At 42.4% G+C, this 21267-nt stretch overlaps 2 protein-coding genes across 5 annotated transcripts in view; both read right to left on the bottom strand.

Annotated features, from left to right (window-relative positions):
- Positions 1 to 13347: 13347 nt before the first annotated feature.
- HTD2 (hydroxyacyl-thioester dehydratase type 2) overlaps positions 13348 to 21267 on the bottom strand; it is a 13037-nt gene continuing 5117 nt past the window's right edge. For both annotated transcript variants that reach the window (XM_023200763.2, XM_023200767.3), the window contains 3 exons: positions 16300 to 16376; positions 15894 to 15972; positions 13348 to 15554 (listed from right to left, as the gene is read on the bottom strand). In XM_023200763.2, the coding sequence (XP_023056531.1) occupies positions 14874 to 15380 (507 nt within the window). In that variant the 5' untranslated portion in view covers positions 15381 to 15554; positions 15894 to 15972; positions 16300 to 16376 and the 3' untranslated portion in view covers positions 13348 to 14873. The remainder of the gene's footprint in view (positions 15555 to 15893; positions 15973 to 16299; positions 16377 to 21267) is intronic.
- RPP14 (ribonuclease P/MRP subunit p14) overlaps positions 14490 to 21267 on the bottom strand; it is an 11911-nt gene continuing 5133 nt past the window's right edge. For 2 of the 3 annotated variants that reach the window (XM_023200774.2, XM_023200790.1), the window contains exons 4-6: positions 16300 to 16376; positions 15894 to 15972; positions 14846 to 15554 (exon numbers count right to left, since the gene is read on the bottom strand). In XM_023200774.2, the coding sequence (XP_023056542.1) occupies positions 15498 to 15554; positions 15894 to 15972; positions 16300 to 16376 (213 nt within the window). In that variant the 3' untranslated portion in view covers positions 14846 to 15497. Of the gene's footprint in view, positions 15555 to 15893; positions 15973 to 16299; positions 16377 to 21267 lie in introns of all 3 variants that reach the window. The other variant, XM_023200782.2, reaches the window with a different exon arrangement.

A 21267-nucleotide genomic window follows, 5' to 3' on the forward strand; every position in this document is an offset into this window, starting at 1 on the left:
AAAGAAAAGAAAACAATGTGGATGTGCAGTGACAGGCTAGTTCAGGGGTTTACGGAAGTCTTGGGCACTGCAAAGCCATGTAGGCTGCAGGACTGGAGAGTAGGATGTGTGAAGGGCTGGGGAGGAGATGGCTCAACAGGAAAGGTGGGGAAAGGAACCCTTCCGCACCCTTCTATTCCCAGCTCTGTTACACCAGCAACTGACAGTTAAGGATGTTTGCAAGGGAACAGATACTTCCCTTGGAGGAGCCCCTCTGAGATCACAGTAACCACTGACAAACACATCTGGCCTGGGCTCCGCTGCTTCAAGGATGGGAACATGAATAACACGCAGATAAAAGTAATCAGGGGATCGGGAGCAGTGGCTCAAGCCTGTAATCCCAGCACTTTAGGAGGCCTGGGAGGTGGCGGATCCGAGGTGGCGGATCACCTGAGGTCGAGAGTTCGAGACCAGTCTGACCTACATGGAGAAACCCTGTCTCTACTAAAATTACAAAATTAGCAAGGCACGGTGGCGCATGCCTATAACCCCAGCTACTCGGGAGGCTGAGGCAGAAGAATTGCTTGAACCCGGGAGGCAGAGGTTGCGTGAGCCGAGATCATGCTATTGCACTCCAGTATGGGTAACAAGAGCAAAACTCCGTTTCAAAAAAAAAAAAAAAAGGCCTGGTGCGGTGGCTCATGCCTGTAATCCCAGGACTTTGGGAGGCCAAGGCAAGCAGATCACAAGGTCAGGAGTTCGAGACCAGCCTGCTGGCCAATATGGTCAAACTCCATCTCTACTAAAAATACAAAAATTAGCCAGGCGTGGTGGCACGTGCCTATAATCCCAGCTACTCAGGAGGCTGAGGCAGAAGAAACGCTTGAACCCAGGAGGCGGAGGTTGTAGCGAGCCGAGACCATGCCACTGCACTCCACCCTGGGCGACAGAGCAAGACTCTATCTCAAAAATAAATAAATAAATAAATAATTTAAAAAGTAGTGAATGAGTGATGAGAATGAGAAGAGGGAGATAAGTGAGGAAGTCGGGAGGGAGAGGGGAAAGCAGGCAGATAGGTAAGGAGAGAAAAAAAGACAGATTGTGACATTCAAAAACTAGGCAAAAAGCTGCCCTCATAAGCCTGAGGAAGAAGCTGGAGTGTTGGTCATGGTTAAGGGCCTAAGCTCCCAGGCAACTTTGTGGGTTCATACCGGCTCAACAGCTCACTGGCAGCCTGACCTCTCTTTGCTTCAGCTCCTCATCTGCAGAATGAAGATAATGATAGCCTCCACCCTGTGGGATCATTGCGAGGACTGGATGAGCTCACGTAAGCAATGACCTGGAAGACAGGCTGGTAGGGAGAATGCAGGGTATTAGCTCTTATGTTATAAAGGAAATCAGGGTCGGGTGTGGGGGCTTGTCTCTTTAGGATTCCTGGGTCTCTTTGGGGACAGTTCCTGGCACAGAGTTTGTGCTCAGTAAATATTTGTCAAATAGATGTGTGAACAAAACAAAAGAAGGAGGCAGGGCATAGTGGCTCACACCTATAATCCTAGCACCTTGGGAGACTGAAACGGGAGGATGGCTTGAGGCCAGGAATTCAAGACCAGGTGGGGCAACACAGTGAGACCCTGTCTCTACAAAATTTTTAAAAATTTGCTAGGTGTGGTGGTACATGCCTGTAGTCCTAGCTACTCAGAAGGCTGAGGTGGGAGGATCTCTTGAGCCCAGCTGAGGTGGCAGTGACCCATGATTGTGCCACTGCCCTACAGCCTGGGCAACCAAGCAAGACTGTCTCTAAAAAAAATATATAAAAATTAAAAGTAAAGGAAATCAGCAGGTGAACCGTACAGGGAGAGAAAAGTTGTTCAACGGAAAGGTATTCAAATAGTTTTCTCCCTGGAAAGGAAGAGAACAGAAAAGGAATTAGAATTGAAGGTCAGAGTTGCAAAGGTCATAAAATAACAGCCCTATCTAGTTTTCCTTACTAAGGAAAGGAAACTGAACGTGAGAAATCAGGTATTTGATGAAATGAAACCAGAGACAAGCTCTCAGTCTAGCCTCTCCCTTTCTCTGTGAATTCTTCTGGGAAGTGAGCCCCTTAAAATAAATATTGTGGTAAGCCTCATGATTTATTTTTATCTACCCAAATTGGTGTCTTATTAGTGATCCTCTGAGGATACTGGACTTAAACTGGATCCATGATCCATGGGGAACTGGGTTTCAAACCCCAGGAGAGCCTTAATATCCATTTGGCATTTGAAATGGCTAAGACCTAGCTGGGCATGGTGGCTCACGCCTATAATCCCAGCACTTTGGGAGGCCAAGACAGGCAGATCGCTTGAGCCCAGGAGTTTGAGACCAGCCTAGGCAACATAGTGAGATTCCCGTCTCTACAAAAAGTCATAAAATTAGCCGGGCATGGTGGCATGTGACTGTGATCCCAGCTACTCAGGAAGCTGAGGTAGGAGGATCACATGAGCACACGGAGGTCGAGGCTGCAGTAAGCTGTGATCCCACCACTCCACTCCAGCCCGAGTGACAGAGCCAGACCCTGTCTCAAAAAAAAGAAAAGAAATGGCTCAGGTTGAACATAGGGAAACACCCCCAAGGCTGGAGCTGATCTAATTTAAATCGGTTTTGTTTCTATAGTCTCAAGGCTGCCTAAGGCTAATGAGGAATGAGGGAACCTCAGCTTTTGCCACACACACAACTACTCGGGGCTAGCAAAAAAAAAAAAAAAAAAATAATATATATATATATATATACACACACACACACACACACACATATATATACATGTATGTGTGTATATATATATATATATATATATTTCCCCATTGCCAAATGTTTACCTATTGCCAAATGTTTACATGGCCCACAGGTTGTCTGTCTAACAACTTGATGTTCGCCCAGATTGACTGAAGATAATGAGTTTTAGCGAGGATGCTCCTTAGGCCTGGCAACTACTCTACAAAATCAGATCACAGAAGCTTGTGAAAAACTCAGTATTTCCTAAGTAGCATGGCCTCCCAACTCAAAGTGCTTTTATTTCTTTAAATATTCATGATCTGGATCTAAAACAACAAAACTCAACCCACAGTCATTCTTATTTCCTTTACTTGTTGATATTTTCCACCACATCACAGGGGACTGCTGCCCAGGGTTTATAAGAAGGTCATTTGAATTGCTTTATAGCTAAAAACCACCTTAGGGATTAACTGTGGGGCCTCCTATTAATCTTGTTGTATTTATGTGGTGTTAACATTGGTTCTGGGTTCCTTACGATTTTTGAATTTTTTTTTTTTTTTTGAGACAGAGTCTCACTCTGTTGCCCAGGCTGGAGTGCAGTGGCACAATCCCAGCTCACTGCAATGTCCGCCTCTCGGGTTCACGTCATTCTCCTGCCTCAGCCTCCGGAGTAGCTGGGACTACAGGCGCCCGCCACCTCACCCGGCTAGTTTATTTTTTGTATTTTTTAGTAGAGACGGGGTTTCACCGTGTTAGCCAGGATGGTCTCGATCTCCTGACCTCATGATCCACCCGCCTCGGCCTCCCAAAGTGCTGGGATTACAGGTGTGAGCCACTGCGCCCAGCCCGATTTTTGAATTTAAATGGTTTCTTCTGGTTGGTGATTCTGCTCCAACCCACAATTTCTCTGAAGATGCTGAGAATTAATTTATCTGCTGTGTTTGTAACCCAAAATAAAAGCAAAGATAAGCACAAAGGAGTTGAAACATCTGGACCCTGGAGATACCTATGGACCAAGACTAATTCAGCAGCACTCCCATTCTGCTCAGACAGAGCTAGATAATAAGCTATGCTGATGATACATGAGGCATTCACAGTGGCACAGTTGCTCAGAGTGACAGTCATCCTTTGGTAGAAAATGTTTTAATATAAAAACTTAATAGATGTCATGGCAATTTTCTTTGGGAATAAATTGGTCTCTGAATCATACTCTAAAAACATAAAGGAAAAATAACTAATAATTCAGCATAAAATGAAAACCTGTGGTTGCCTAAGAGGTATCAGTGTGCATTTAGCAATTTCTTCTTTTTCTAGGTGAATATGCATGTCAGGTCCACAAGATAAATGGTGGCTGTTGCCAGGCTTTCTTCCCATTGCTACTCGAGATTTGCTCCTCAGAAAAAGAAATAAGTGGCATTTCACCAATATGGAAATGTTTCTAATAGAATATAAAAATCCATTAAGCAATTTTCCAGTACATTAGGCTAAAAGTGCTTAAAACGAGTATCTCTGTAACAATTAAACATCACATAATTTGCAGTCGCATAAACCCCTATGTAGAAAGTGCTAGAACAACTTGGCCTATTTTAGTCATTACTTTTGTACTCGCTTCCACATGTGACCTGGTACAGTCAAGGCCACTTCTCAACTATCTGGGAGAGGATTTCCTAATTTGAGGATCACTCAAGCTTTCATTAAGAGTCATTCTTTCGAGCAGTTTGTATAGACTCAGAATGAGAAAGCCAAGCAACCAGTTTTCCTGATAGCCAGCTTTAACAAAACATGTGTGGTTTGAGAATCTTTACTCTAGATAAAAATGACAAGTTATTATTTAAACAGAATTACTGATAACTTCTTGTCTACTTCTCTGTTTCCAACCTTTATTGATTTACAGATTTCAAAGACCGTGACTCTTAGGGAGCATAAAAATGTGGAAATCTGTATGCAGAGGCTCATTCCAGCATTTTGGGAGGCCAAGGCAAGAGTATCGCTTTGAGACCAGGAGTTCGAGACCACCTGGGCAACACAGTGAGACCCGCATTTCTACAAAAAATGTTCTACAAAAAATGTTTCTACATACATTTTAAAAAAGTGAACATGAAGGCCGAGCACAGTGGCTCATGCCTGTAATCCCAGCACTTTTGGGAAGCCAAGGTGGGAGGACTGCTTGAGCCCAGGAGTTTCAGACTAGCCTGGGCAACAAAGTGAAACCTCATCTCTGCAAAAAAATCAAAAAATAAGCCAGACACGGTGCTGTGTGCCTCTGTTCTCTGCTATATAGAAGGCCGAGACAGGATTGTGTAAGTCCAGGATGTGCTGCAGTGATTGCACCACTGCAACTCCAGCCTGGGAGACAGAGTGAGACTCTCTCTCAGAAAACAAACAAAAAAACCAGTGGAAATGCTCACATTGAGAAGTTACTTTTTTTTTGAGACAGAGTCATGCACTGTTGCCCAGGCTGGAGTGCAGCTGTGCGATCTTGGCTCACTGCAAGCTCTGCCTCCCGGGTTCACGCCATTCTCCTGCCTCAGCCTCCCAAGTAGCTGGGATTATAAGCACCTGCCACCACGCCCGGCTAATTTTTTGTACTTTCAGTAGAGACGGGGTTTCACGGTGTTAGCCAGGATGATCTCGATCTCCTGACCTCGTGATCCACCTGCCTCGGCCTCCCAAAGTGCTGGGATTACAGGAGTTATAGCAGGATGAGCCACAGACAAAACCTCTCAGACACCAAGTTGTAGAAGGAAGGGCTTTATTCAGGTGGGAGCATCACCAAGCTACTGCCTTAAAATCCAAGCTCCCTTGAGTGCACAATTTCTGTCCCTTTTAAGGACTCACAACACTAAAGATTTCACATGAAAGGGTCGTGATTGATTTGAGCAAGCAAGGGGTACGTGACAGGGTTTGCATGCACGGTGGTCAGAGAGAAACAAAACAGGACTGGGAGTTTCACTACGTTCTTTTATACAATGCCTGGAATCTATGAATAATATCAGTTTCTAAGTTATGAGTTGATTTTTAACTACTGGGTTTAGGCCAGGCAGGTCCAGGCCTGGTTCTGGGTCTGGCACCATGCTGCCTGTCCTTGGTTTTACTTCCTTGTTTTTTTCTTAGAACAGATACTGAGTATAAAACAATATAAAACAATATGAGAAGATCTCTCTCTTTCCTCATTCCCCCCTTTTGAGACTCTCACTTTTTATTAGTGGGAGTTCTCACTCTTATTTTTCCTACTTATGTCTTTTTATGCAATAGATTGATAGTGATTCATGTAGTATACTTGTGCTGAAGCATTTTGATGAACTAAGGTAGCAATGAAGCTCTTTTATCATTTGAAGAAGTACAGATAGCAAACAAGGGAGCAGTAAGCAGGTTCTTCTTATTATTATAACTTTTATTATAAGAATTTTAAATCCTCCTAGTGATGGGAACTAATTTTTAAACATGGGTTCAGGGTCTGAGGGGTTTGTGATTACCAATTCTAAAGGGTTGCAGCTCCCACTCATGCAGGAGGGGCTGACTTTTCCTTTCTGGAGCCAAATAGGATCTTTTTTATTTTATATATATATATTTTAAGTAGCCCAAATGACGCAAGACCAGTATTGACACATCTCACATAAAGTTGATTCTTGACAGATATACTTATTTTTTTGCTGTGTAACTTTTTTCTTAATCTAGAGAACTGCATCCCATTCCATGCTGCTTACTATTAACAGCAGTATCTGTGTTAAATTTTAAGGTTACATTTTTGGGGATCCCTCTTTCTTCTGTTCTAGCTATTACTTTACTTGTGTCACTTAGAAAAGGACCAGTCCTTAGTCTTATTTTAAAAACTGTGATCATGGGAGGCTTAAAATGAGTCATAACACACATCAGGTTGGTTATTTCCTGGGCCACATACCTTGGATAGAATATCATTATACAAACAAGTTTCTTTTAGAGTCCTGGTACACTTATAATAACTATAAAATAATAGGACTGTAGCAACCTTTTGTCCTACCTCAGTGACTTGATATATACACTGGAACAGCCCTCAGTCTTAGGAAGGTCAGTTGAAGTCCTTACAGTACAAGTCCAAATTTTAAGGAAAATGAGTCCCACGATGAGTTTCCTCATGCTTCGGCCGTGTGTGGATCAGTCAGCTTCTGGGTATGACTGGAGCAGGGCTTGTCTTTTTCAGAGTTACTTTGCAGGGGTTAGCAAAGCTGCTCCCATCCACGTACAGCTCCCAATCTACAGATGTTTAAGGATGGTCTCAGAGGTTAGGCCCACTAGAATAAACTGAGTCCAATACTTTTACACAGTTATGTTTAACTGGGCTCTTTGATGCCAGGAGCAAGGTGGCAGGTTTACGGTGTTGTAAACTTTACTGGTTATGCGGAGATTTTTTACAGAGCAAGCTTTGGTATCTAGATAGTCTAGCATTTATTAGCTAATGGTGTCCTTTGGTATTTATTAAAATCACAACAGCATGGGGAGACTTTATGTTTAGGTTTTGCGTAAGAGTTAGCTTATCTGGTTCTTGTGCTAATTGGGCCATTGCTGCCAGGGCTCTTGGACATGGGGACCAGTCTTCGGAAACCCTGTCTAGCTGTTTTGAGAGATGGGCCGCTGGCCTTGGCCAGGGCCCTACAGTCTGTGTTAAAACTCCAACTGCCATTTTTTTTTTTTTTGACATACAGAGTGTAAAGAGTTTTGTCAGGTCAAGTAGCCTCAGGGCTGGGGCCGACATGAGTTTTTCTTTTTAACTCATGAAAAGCTTGTTGCTGCTGGTTGTAATAGATGTAGTTTATCTAATTTATATTTTTATTGACTGTCATTTACTAAAATATTGATTTAAATCCTGTAACTATTTGATTTCAAGCTTTAAATTGATCTGGTATTTCTTGTGGTTAATTTCAAGGTTAAATTGATCTGGTGTTTCTCCAATTGCATCTAAATAGATGTGAGAGTTGAAAGACCTATAAGGGGCTTCTCTCACTTTACGATGTCTTCTTCTTCTTCTTCTTCTTCTTCTTATTATTATTATTATTTTCTGGTTGATGAAATGCCAGGGTGAAAGGGATAGCCAAATGGACTATAAAGCACAAGTGTCACTCTAGTTATCTGGCAGAGTGCCCAGTAAAGGTCCACCACAATACCACCACACATCTGCTTGGGGATGCACAAGGGCTGACTGACTGATAAGCTCTTAAAAATTCTTAAGCTCACTGCATCCCTTCAGGTCTCCAAGGAATACTAAGTCTCCTCCTTGCCGTGAGAGACACGAAGTGAACTTAGTTTTGGGAGATGGAAGCTGGATGGCCCTCGGGGACCTACCTGCAGGGACTTTGGGATATAGCAGAGAGAGCTTGGCATGACTTATTATTCCAGGCTGTAGAATCCTGGAAAAGAGCTACCATGTAGCCCATGCCTGGTTGACTGGAGGACCACCTTAGTGGAAGGGTGACAATCAGGGCCTCTGGCCTACCATGTGTACAAGCATAACAATTGCTTTTGTTTAACGTGCAGATGGAATATTTGATCCATTTCAACCAGGCATTTACACCTTGGTATGCTGTCTTAATTGCCAAAGTTTGTTTTAAGTCTTTAACTTCTATGATCTTCTAGTAAAATGAATGTTTTCTTTAGCACCTGTTTTTACTAGTTTTTAGACCAAAAAAAAGCTAACCACCATTTTATATTTAACAATGCTTTTTGTATGATTTTTATACCAGATAAGCTAAATTTTACCTTTATATTAGTGTGCTATTAATTTTAATAAAACCCTGTAGACATATTTATCCAATTTTTCATGTTTGACCATAAGGTAAGATTTTATAGACTCTTTTTAACTTTTTATAATTTTCGTTAAAGAGCAGGTTGATGTTTTAAGAAAAACCTGTTGCATTTTAAATGTCCAGTTCACAGAAAAACTGGATGATACCTTTTAAACTCTAGCTATTATGTTTACACACAGAATTTTCTTTACAATTAACGTTTTAAAACTTGCCCAAACTTTCAAAACAATAATTTTTTGACCTTTTAACGTAGGTAAAAATCCACATTCTTATGCCTCTTTATAATCTTTTTACTAAAGGTGTATTTTACTTTTTTTTTTTTTGAGACAAGAGTCTCGCTCTGTCGCCCAGACTGGAGTGCAGTGGCCGGATCTCAGCTCACTGCAAGCTCCGCCTCCCGGGTTTACGCCATTCTCCTGCCTCAGCCTCCCGAGTAGCTGGGACTACAGGCGCCCGCCACCTCGCCCGGCTAGTTTTTTCTGTATTTTTTAGTAGAGACGGGGTTTCACTGTGTTAGCCAGGATGGTCTCGATCTCCTGACCTCATGATCCACCCGTCTCGGCCTCCCAAAGTGCTGGGATTACAGGCTTGAGCCACTGCGCCCAGCCTATTTTACTTTTTTATACACTTTGCACACAAACTCTTTTTTCCAATAGTACTCAGGAGGCCATATTACTTTTAAATTATACAACATTTTTTGCATAAAAATTTTTTTATAACATTTTTTTCTTTTACGACTTTCGCAATTTTTTTTGACATGTCTCAACTTTCTGACTTATTACAAACTTTTTTTAAAAAATAACCAGTTAATTTATTTCAGGACAAGAATTTATCATATAACATTCTTTTTATGTAAATTCTGCCTCCCCCCTTTTTTCCTTTCTTGAAAGTTTTCAACATAGTTCTCAGTGGGGTGGGCTTATTTTGCACCTGACCCATGTTTTCTCAAGACAAAATACCACACTCACACCACACACATTCACCACAAAACACAGAACGGGTAAAGAGGGTACACACACACACACTTTTATCATTTATACCAAACCAAAATCAGAATACCACGAAATTCAAAATCCGAGTACCAAGAAATTTAAGCCAAGTCAAAACCAAAACCAAAGTATCCAGCAATTTAAGTCAAGACAAAACCAGAACAAAAGTGCCAATACAGGCATACCATGGGTGATCAAGCCACGCTTCCACTCAAATGGAGTGGGGCAAGTTCCAAAGACTAGTCTTACCAAGTTTCAGATGTCCGGACTCCAAGTGCCAGTTCCTTCCCGGTATTCAGCCACTGTGTTCATCCTCTGTGGGGGCCTCCTACGCACTGCTCTGATGAGGCGTTTTACCGGGACAACTGCCTACCTGGGAGCACTCTTTGGCTCACGTCACTCAGGCTGGCCAGAGTCCCCTGCAGGGATGCTCCACAGGGCAGGCCTAAGCCTCCTAACAGGCTGCCTCGGCTGTCCAACAGTTACCTCACTTCCCGGTCAGGGAACCAAAAACTGTAGCGGGACGAGCCACAGACAAAACCTCTCAGACACCAAGTTGTAGAAGGAAGGGCTTTATTCAGCTGGGAGCATCGCCAAGCTACTGCCTTAAAATCCAAGCTCCCTGAGTGCACAATTTCTGTCCCTTTTAAGGGCTCACAACACTAAAGATTTCACATGAAAGGGTCGTGATTGATTTGAGCAAGCAAGGGGTACGTGACAGGGTTTGCATGCACTCGTGGTCAGAGAGAAACAAAACAGGACTGGGAGTTTCACTATGTTCTTTTATACAATGCCTAGAATCTATGAATAATATCGGTTTCTAAGTTATGAGTTGATTTTTAACTACTCGGTTTAGGTCAGGCAGGCCCAGGCCTGGTTGTGGGCCTGGCACTGGGCTGCCTGTCTTTGGTTTTACTTCCTTGTTTTTTTCTTAAAACAGGTACTGAGTTTAAAACAATATAAAACAATATGAGAGGGTCTCTCTCCTCAGCGTTGAGCCACAGCACCCTGGGGCTACTTTTGAAAGTTACACAGTATAAATCAACTATCATTCAGATCTGACATCCCTTCTATTTTTCATCTTTAACCCTTTAAGCAATTCTTCGGTGAAGACAAATAATCACTGAATGTTGGCTTAGAAAAAGGGTAGGTGATATGCATGGGTGGAAGACTTTCAACTAATAGTATTAGGAAAATGCTACAACTCTAGCAGGGAATAAGATCTAGAACATTCTGAAAGCAAAAAGATTGCTATAGAATGATTCCCATTATTTTAATGCCACATAAGATGCTATTATAGAAACTGACAGTGCTCCAGTTTCAGCAATGCCAATGAAGGAAATAAAAATATTTCACCCCAAAATATATTTGTCATATTTTCAGATGGCTGTTCAAGAGAGCCAACAGAAGTAGCCCTGCAAAGCTATCTTTTGTGGGGGAAACTTGTATTTGCAGAGAATCTGCTTGATGCAGCCTGGCTTTCCCTTGTCTGGATCTTGGGAAGATTAACTTAGTCTGACACTTTAAAGGTCTGAAACATGCTGGGACATGGCTCACACCTGTAATCCCAGCACTTTGGGAGGCCAGATCACCTGAGGTCAGGAGTTCGAGGCCAGCCTGGCCAACATGGTGATATCCCGTCTCTACTAAAAATGGAAACTTAGCTTGGCATGGTGGCGTGCGCCTGTAATCCCAGCTACTGGGGAGGCTGAGGCAAGAGAATCACTTGAACCTGGGAGGCGGAGGCTGCAGTGAGCCAAGATCGTGCCATTGCAATCCTGCCTGAGAAATAAGAGCAAGACTCCATCTCAAACAACAAAAAAGGTCTAAAACATTCATCATCCATTCTTTTGAGGGTTGCCACCTGTGGAGCTTCATTTATGTAATAAGACCACCTTTGCCAGCCAGGCTTCTTCTTCTCCTGCTCCCAGAAACTGTTATGCCACCGATCTGAGCCCACTCTTCCTGTAACCTTAAGGTGGTATTTAAGCTTGTAAACCCTATTGTGTAGGGGTTTTGGGGGGATAGTCACTCTGTGGCTCTCCCCTTCATGCAAGCTAATATATTGGTATGCCTTTTCTCCAATTAATCTGCCTTTACTCAGTTGATTTTTCAGAGTGAACCTTCAGAGGGCAAAAGGGAAGTTTCCCTTTGGCCCCTACAGGAACCTAAGACCCACAGAGTGATGGAAAAAGGAAAGGCTTTGGAGCCAGGCAGGTCCAAGTTTGAATCCCAGCTGTACCGCTTATTCACTGAACAACCTTGGGCAAGTCACAGTTATCCTACTTAAAAACAGGATAACATTAACTTCACAAAGTTGTTTCAAGGATTAGCATTAATGTAGAAAATCAACTCATCAGGCACTGAAAAAATGGTGGCTATCAGTATCAATGATCACATCCCGATCCAGTTACAGACATCACTTTAAGACTGCTGCTACATCCCAGAAAATAAGTTCTGCAGGAGCAAGCAGGTTTGGCCTCAAGTCCATATATTTTTGCCTCATGTTTCCCATTGTGTTTTGCCATTTGAACACATTTTCAGCACGTCTAGTGATTCACCTATAAAAATCTTCTTTAGATGGACCTCAGCCTGCATATACTGCACATTCTGAAACTCACGAGAACAGTATCCTTGCTCCTCACATTGATTTTGGTCTTGTCTTCCACCTTTGAAAACGAGAGTATGGTATAATACAATATTAAAGTTTTAAAGTACTAACTTTATACACAGCACTGCCCTCTAGTGACTAGAATAATCCATTTTTTTTTTTCTTTTTTTGAGACTGAGTCTGACTCCATCACCCAGGCTAAAGAGCAGTAGCACCATCTGGGATCAGTGCAACCTCCGCCTCCAAGTTCAAGTGATTCTCCTGTCTCAGCCTCCGAGTAGCACCACCACGCCCAGGTAATTTTTTTGTGTTCTTAGTAGAGATGGGGTTTCATCACGATGGCCAGGATGGTCTCAATCTCTTGACCTTGACCTTGTGATCCGCCTACCTCAGTCTCCCAAAGTGCTGAGATTACAGGCGTGAGCCACCACACCTGGCCTAGAATAATTATTTCTAGTCGTCTGTTCAGCTGCTCTCTGGGTAAAAATTTAAAATTCTGTCATAGATTGTCTTGAATGTATTGGCTGACATAAGATACATGGAAATCATAACTACAATGAGATACCACCTCATGCCCAATAGTAATTTGAAGAACAATTTGACAATTCTTTATATTAAAGTTACATGATCCAGCAATTCCACTCGTGGAATTTAAAACCTGTGCACATAAAAACCTCTTCTATAATGTTCCTAACATTAACAGTCAAAAAGCAAAAATAATCCAAATATCAACTGATGGATGGGTAAATACAATGGAATATTATTCAGCCATAAAATAAAATGTACTGATACATGCTGTAAAATGGATGAACCCTGAAAACATGCTATATCGAAGGAGCCAGTTCCCAAGGACCATATACTGTATGAACTTATATGAAATGTCCAGAATAGGGAAATTCACAGACACAGAAAGTAGACTGCTGACTCCCTAGGACTGGAGATAAATGGATTGACTGCTAATGGGGGATTCTTTTGGGGGATGAAAAATGCTAAAAAAAATTGATTTGGTGATGGTTGTACAACTGTGTAGATATTCTGAAAACCACTGAAATGTACACTTTAAAAAGGTGAATTTTGTGGTATGTGAATTACATTTCAACGTTATTAAAAAATGGAAACAAAAGTGTTGGCTGTGTTGGGATGGCCATTTAGTACTAATATGTTAGGTACATCTTCCCTTCAATATAACCTCCCTGGCCCCCAGCTCCCGAAGTCTTAAGAATTTGGCCTCCATAGTCTTCTTAATATTTTTTTATTTATTACAATTTTTTAAATTTTTTTTTTACTATAAGCATGTATTATTCATATAATGAGAGGTAGATCCAAATTTTCAAGGAATACTCTGAACTTTTAAAACAGGAACTGTACTTAAGAACACTAATAGAGGTTGCTTGATACCCTGAAAGACTGGGTCTGTTATGTTTAACTGTGGGGCCAGTCAGCTTCAAACTCAGGAAAACCTCTCACCTCAGTTGCAGGGTAAATAGGCAACAATAATTAGAAGCTACTGCTGAGAGACTGGGTCCTGTGCTTAACTCCATCTATCATTTCCACCAATTATCCCATGTGGCATGCGTTACCACCATTTTATAGATCAGAGAGTTTACATACCTGAGACCAAGGATGCACATACACCCCTCCCATGAAACCCAAGTCTCACTGAAGGTAGACCAAGATGCCACCTTGTGACTCAGATACTGAAGAACAGGGCCTAAAAATATTCAATGATAAAAAGTAGGTGTTCAAAGATGACCCAACTTCTATTTTCACCTTCAACAATTGTTACAGTTAAAATTCAGTGAGAAGCTGCTTCTACAAAGATATAGGTAGGGTTCTGTTATCCAAATGCAAATCTATCTAGGTCTGAATTCCTAAAAGTACAATCTCTCTCTTTTTTTTTCTGAGGTGGAGTTTTGCTCTGTCACCCAGGATGAAGTGCAATGGTATGATTTCGGCTCATGGCAACCTCCCAGGTTCAAGCGATTCTCCTGCTTTAGCCTCCCAAGTAGCTGGGATTACAGGTGCCCGCCACCACACCCAGTTAGTTTTTGTATTTTTAGTACAGATGGGGTTTCATATGTTGGCCAGGCTGATCTTGAACTCATGACCTCAAGTGATTCGCCTGCCTCGGCCCCCCAAAATGCCGGGATTACAGGCGTGAGCCGCCATGCCTGATTTAAAAGTAGAGTCTTCAAATAACCTTCCCAATACTTTTTTCTTTTTTGAGACAGGGTCTCGCTCTGTCACCCAGACTACAGTGCAGTGGTACGATCTCAGTCTCACCATAACCTCCAGCTCTCAGGCCCAAGCAATTCTCCCACCTCAGCCTCTCGAGCAGCTGGGTCTACAGGGCCAAGTCACCAAGCACAGATAGTTGTATTTTTTTTTTTTGGTAGTGATGGGGTTTTACCATGTTGGCCAGGATGGTCTTGGACTCCTGACCTCAAGTGATCCGCCTGCCACAGCCTCCCAAAGTGCCAGGATTATAGGCATGTGCCGCTGGGCCCAGCCCACTTCTTGAATTAAAAAGCAAAAAACAAAAAAGCCAGGCAGATAATGAAAATCCTGCATACACTCAAGTCTGCATAAAGCATAAGGCCAAACTGGAAAGTGGGCATTTGAACAACCCTCTACCCGCTCTCTTCCCCTAAGATGGGCTTCTGGGCCTATCAACCATTCTTTGGTGAAAAGCAGCAATCCATTTCCCCAGAGGCTCTTTAACTACAGCATTGGTGTTTGAGGTTGCATCTTTAAACACATATTTCAGGATTTGGGAGCTTCTGGAACCATAACTTTAACCCAGCCTTCCATAACAGTCTTTTTACTTTCTATTACAGAACATGACACTGCAATAATAGCAATGAACCGCTTCAGCTTTTTCACTTCTGCAGAAGCTAAAACAACTTCTCCAATATATAAAGGGGCTGGAAAGCTAATTTCCTGGGAAAGAAATACACAACCTGGCCCTGGCATTTTAGTTCCCAGGAGAGCTGAGATAAGTCCATTGATCAAAACTCCATGTACAATTGTATTTCCAAACTTGGTGTGTTTTGCAAAGTCTTCATTTAAATGCAAAGGATTGATATCCCCCGTTAATTCTGAGAAGGTAGCCACATCTGTCTGTGTGAAGGCCCTCCTAAGTTCAGCGCGGTCTCCAACTTTGATGTGCATATGCTGAAAGTGCTGCAGGGTCAGCACTGGCAGGTTCAGGCAGACTGTCCTCCGAAGCCCACCCCACCAAAAGCGATGACTGGAAATTAGTGGGAACATCTTCAGCACCCACAAATTTCATCAAGAGCTTTTAGCCTGCTTCAGTCTTCAAACATGCAGGCACCAAAAAATAAATATGAGAGTGGAGGAATGTTTCCAAAATGGAAGACTATTCATTCAATCCAATACTAGTTCCCTACTATTACCAGATAATGCAAGGAGAAATGGAGAAACCTACAAGAGAAAGAAAAAGGTTAAAGCATCGGGAGAAACTCGTAGTCACAGCTCAAAAAGAGCATACCAATATATAACACACAAGGCATTAAGTGTTAAATGAAAAATAAGCCTTAACCACAGGATTGCAAGTTTTATCCCAAAACATCTCCCACAGAATTTAAAATCTAAGTGCTCTGGCTCACATTTTTGGAAACAATCAAGTCCTTTATTTTCCCCTACTTAGATCATTTTAATCATATTACATTTATGCAAGCACAAAAATGAGTTGAGTATATTAAGAAGCAGTCGACCCACCACTCAATCTTGTTTGGAAATATGTGAAGGAATAGTCTTTACCTGAATCACCCGGAAAGCACATTTTTTGCCTTTATAGGATCCTAACAGGGTCAAAGAGCTCCACAATTTGACAAGACCACTGCAGAAATATCAAGAAAATACACACTGTGTCATAGGCAGAGAACAAAATGAACCTCAACTAAGATTTCTAAAATATTCACTTCTGACTTTGCAACTGTAACCATCAATGGGAAACTACAGCTGTAACCAAATCCTAAGTTTTGCCCTCTCTAGAGTACAAGTTTCTGGTGGATGAATGTTCATATTCATCCCAGTTTAAATTCCCAAAAGCTGCTCAGAGTTCACAACAAAAAAATTCTCATTCTCAGAAGAGCATTTTTGCTCTATTTCTCCATCGGTCTCTCTCTGCCCTGTTATACTATAAATGTCCCACTCTCTGTCATACCTGCTACATATTCTCAAGATGGCTGACAAGGTCTTCTCTTCATAGGTTAGGATGTCCAAAGGTAAGGCGGCATCAACCTGAATGTGGAATAATGCTATTATATTAGCAGGCTATTCTCACCATTATTCTTGAATGCTTATCAACTTTGGACAACCATTGAGTTTTCAGATTTTCTCCTCCACAAAAGCAGTATTTTATTTAACAGTGCTGGTGCTTTAGTTGCTTACTTACTTACAGGTCCCTCTGCCTAGCATGTTCTGCCTACACCTCTGCATATGGCTGATGTCCCTCATCCTTTGAGTCTTCATTTAAATTGTTCCTTGACTGATTTTCAAGTTGAGACAAAGTCAGCTTGTTATGTTCTTTCCTGTACAGGACACCACACCTTCTCTTTTATAATTCCCTTTATTCTTGTCACTAATTGTCTAACATGTTTTCCTACTACAAGAACCAAGACATTAGTCCATGTGGCAGAGGCCATGTCTGTTTGTTCGCAGCTATATAAACCCCAGGAACGAGGTTTTCTACCTGACACACAGGTACACGCAGACATATATATTTTTTTAAATTTTGTATTTAGAAAAATTATAGACTCACAAGAGATCACAAAGAAATGTATAGGGATTGGCCAGGCACAGTGGCTCATGCCTATAATCCCACCACTTTGGGAGGCCAAGGGGGGGCAGATCACCTGAGGTTGGGAGTTTGAGACCAGCCTGATCAACACGGAGAAACCCCATTTTTACTAAAAATACAAAATTAGCCCGGTGTGGTGGCGCATGCCTGTAATCCCAGCTACTTGGGAGGCTGAGGCAGGAGAATTGCTTGAACCTGGGAGGTGGAGGTTGCGGTGAGGCAAGATCGTGCCATTGCACTCCAGCCTGGGCAAAAAGAGCAAAACTTCGCCTCAAAAATAAATAAATTAATTAATTTAAAAAAAATGTACAGGGAGGTTCCATGCACTCTTCATCCAGCCTCCTGCAATGTCAATGTCTTGCATAACTACATTACAGTAGTAAAACTAGAAAAGTGGTATTGGTACAATCCAGAGGTTATTCAGATTTTACCAACTGTATGTCTATTCATATTTATACCTGTGTGTGGCTCTAGGTAATTTTCCCTATGTAAAATCCCACAGATTTTACCAATTGTATGTCTACTCATATTTATATCTGTGTGTGGCTCTATGTAATTTTACAAAAAAAAAAAAAAAAAAAAAGACACAGCCAAACTATGTTCCAGAGTAGCTGCACTATTTTACATACTCACTATAGTGTATGAGTGATCCAGTTTCTTCACATTCTTGCTAGCATTTGAAGTTGTTATTTTTTATTTCGGTCATTCTGCTAGGTATACAGTGGTATCTCATTGTGGCATTAATGTGCATTTCCCTAATGGCTAGTGTTAAACATCTTTCCATGTGCTTCTTTGCCAACCATACATTCTCTTTAGTAAAATGTCTGTTAATGTTTTTGCCAAACAATTCAAATTTCTAATTGAATTGTTTGGCTGAGTTTTGATACTTATTATTATTAATATTATTTTCTTGAGACAAGAATCTCGCTCTGTCACCCTGGCTGGAGTGCAGTGGTGGGATCTTGGCTCACTACAACCCCCGCCTCCCAGGTTCAAGTGATTCTCCTGCCTTAGTCTCCCGAATAGCTGGGGTTACGGGCATGTGCCACCACACCTGGCTAGTTTTTATAGTTTTAGCAGAGACGGGGTTTTGCCATGTTGGCCAGGATGGTCTCCAACTCCTAACCTCAGGCGATCAACCCACCTCGGCCTCCCAAAGTACTGGGATTACAGGCGTGAGCCACCACACCTGCGCGTTATTATTATTGAGACAGGGTCTTGTTCTGTTGCCCAGGCTGCATGCAGTGGTGCAATCAGAGTTCACTACAGCCTCGAACTCCTGACCTCAAGAAATCTTCCTGCCTTGGTCTCCCAAAGTGTTGGGATTATGGGCATAAGCCACTGCACCAGGCCAAATGTCATTTATATATTCTAAACACTATAGTCCTTTGTTGGATACGTGGTTTACAAATATTTTCCCCTAGTATGTAAGTCATCTTTTCATCCTTTCCCACCTCCACCCCCAGCCATGGTGGTGTGATCACCACTCACTGCAACCTTGAGCTCTTGGGCTCAAGCAATCCTCCCATCCCAGTCTCTTGACTAGTTGGGACTATAGGTGCACACCACCACACCTGGCTCAATTTTTCAAATTTTTTTATAGAGACGGGGTTTCACCAGATACCCAGGCTGGTCTGGAACTCCTGGGCTCAACTGATCTACCCACTTGGCTTCTCGAAGTGGTGGGATTATAGCTGTGAGCCACCACGCCTGGCCTTTTCATCCTCTTAAAAGAGTCTTTTGCAGAGGCTTTAAATTTTGATGAGGTACTTAGCATATTTTGATTTGACAGACTATATGAATCAGAAAATAATTTCCTGAGCATCCTCTGTCTTCTCTCAACTTCTAAAACTCTACTTCTCTACTTCTTTTCTCAAATCTGCTTAAAGTGTTGGTCTATGACAAAATAAGGAGTTGAATCAGAATGTAAACCAATAGTATCATTAATCAGTGTGTTTAGTTCAGTTCTTTTTTTCATAAGGAGGCTTTTTTTTTTTTTTGAGACAGAGTCTTGCTCTGTTGCCCAGGCTGGAATGCAGTGGTGTGATCTGGGCTCACTGCAACCTCCGCCTCCCAGGTTCAAGCAATTCTCTTCCATCAGGCTTCCAAGTAGCTAGGACTACAGGCATGTGCCACCACGCCCAGCTAATTTTTGTATTTTTAGTAGAGACAAGGTTTCACCATGTTGTCTAGGCTAGTCTCAAACTCCTGACCTTACGTGATCCGCTCGCCTCAGCCTCCGGAAGAGCTCGGATTACAGGAGTGAGCCACTGCGCCTGGACCATAAGGAGACTTTCTCATTAAAAGTGGTAGTGCACTGGTTCTGCTGCAAATTCCTTATCTCTTCAAGATGGGCAAAGAGTTTGCAGGTTGCCATTCTAGGCCACACTTTGAGTAGCACTGTGCTACAACAAACATTTGTCTACTGTGTTCCTTATAAAACAGAAGGCATATTAGAATAAATCCAACAAAATTCATCACTTCTGAAAGTTCACTTCTGCAATTTCAAACACAGTTTTAAAATAATCTCTAGGGAAATACAAAAATTAGTTGGGCATGGTGGCAGGTGCCTGTAGTCCCAGCTACTCAGGAGGTTGAGGCAGGAGAATCGCTTGAATCCGGGCGGGCGGAGGTTGTGCCACTGCACTCCAGCCTGGGCGACAAGAGTAAGACTCCGTCTCAAAAAAATAAATAAATAAAATAATCTCTAGGGGAACCCTCATACACTACTGGGAGGAATGTAACTGTACAAACACTATGGAGAACAGCATGGAGGTTTCCCAAAAAACTAAAAATAGGTCAGGTGCAGTGGCTCATGTTTATCATCCCAGAACTTTGGGAGGCCAAGGCAAGAGGACTGCTTGAGTCCAGGAGCCTGGGCAACATAGTGAGACTTTGTCTCTACAAGTAAAAAAATTGGCTTGGTGGTACAGCAAAAACTCTGTATTTTAAAATACAGAGTTGTATAATTAAAAAAAAAGCCTCCTTATGAAAAAATATGCCTGTGGTCCTGGCTACTAGGGATTCTGGGGTGGGAAAATCACTTGAGCTTGGGTGGTTGAGGCTGTAGTGAGCCATGACCATGCCACTGCCCTCCACCCTGGGCATCACGGCAAGACTTCATCTCAAAAACAAAAAACAAAAGAAACTAAACTAAAAATAGAATACCATTTAATCCAGCAAGTCTACTACTAAGCAGAAATCCAAGGGAAAGGAAATCAATTCAAAAAGACACGTGCAGTTGGGTGTAGGGGCTCATGCTGTAATCCCAGCAATCTGGGACACCAAGGTGGAAGAAAAACAACAAAAAGACATATGCACTCTCACATTTATTGCAGTACTATTCCCAATAGCCAAAATACAGAACTTAAGCGTCCATCAATGGATAAAAAAAACAAGTGGTATATGTTACAATGGAATATCACTCAGTCATAAAAAAAAAAAAATGAAATTCTGTCATTTGCAGCACCATGAATAGAACTGGAGGCCATTTTGTTAAGTGAAGTAAGCCAGGCACAGAAAGACAACTGTTGCATGTTCTCACTCGTGAGAGCTAAAAAAGCAGATCTTGCCAGGTGCAGTGGCTCACGCCTGTAATCCCAGCACTTTGGCAGCCTGAGGAGGGTGGATCACCTGAGGTCAGGAGTTCAAGACCAGCCTGGCCAACATGGCAAAACCCTGTCTCTAGAAAAAATACAAAAATTAGCTGGACATGATAGCGTGTGCCTGTAATCTCAGCTACTGGCGGGGGCTGAGGCAGGAAGATCCCTTGAACCTGGGAGGCAGAGGCTGCAGTGAGCCGAGAATGTGCCACTGCACTCTAGCCTGGGCAACTGAGCAAGACTCCATCTCAAAAAAAAAAGAAGTAGATCTCATGAGGATAGAAAGTAGATTGGTGATTACCAGAGGCTGGGAAGGGTAGCAGGGTAGAGACGATGAAGGAGGAAAAAAAGGAATACAAATGTGTTTATTACAATACATGAACAAAACATTTTAAAATACAGAGTTGTATAATTAAAAAAAAATTTTTTTTAATATTTGAAAAGCATTCTTAGGCTGGGCGTGGTGGCTCAAGCCTGTAATCCCAGCACTTTGGGAGGCCGAGGCGGGCGGATCACGAGGTCAGGAGATCGAGACCATCCTGGCTAACATGGTGAAACCCTGTCTCTACTAAAAAATACAAAAAACTAGCCGGGCGAGGTGGCGGGCACCTGTAGTCCCAGCTACTGGGGAGGCTGAGGCAGGAGAATGGCGTGAACCCAGGAGGCGGAGCTTGCAGTGAGCTGAGATCCGGCCACTGCACTCCAGCCCGGGCCACAGAGCGAGACTCCG

Source organism: Piliocolobus tephrosceles, chromosome 2 (assembly GCF_002776525.5).
Source record: "Piliocolobus tephrosceles isolate RC106 chromosome 2, ASM277652v3, whole genome shotgun sequence".
Taxonomy (NCBI): Eukaryota; Metazoa; Chordata; class Mammalia; order Primates; family Cercopithecidae; genus Piliocolobus; species Piliocolobus tephrosceles.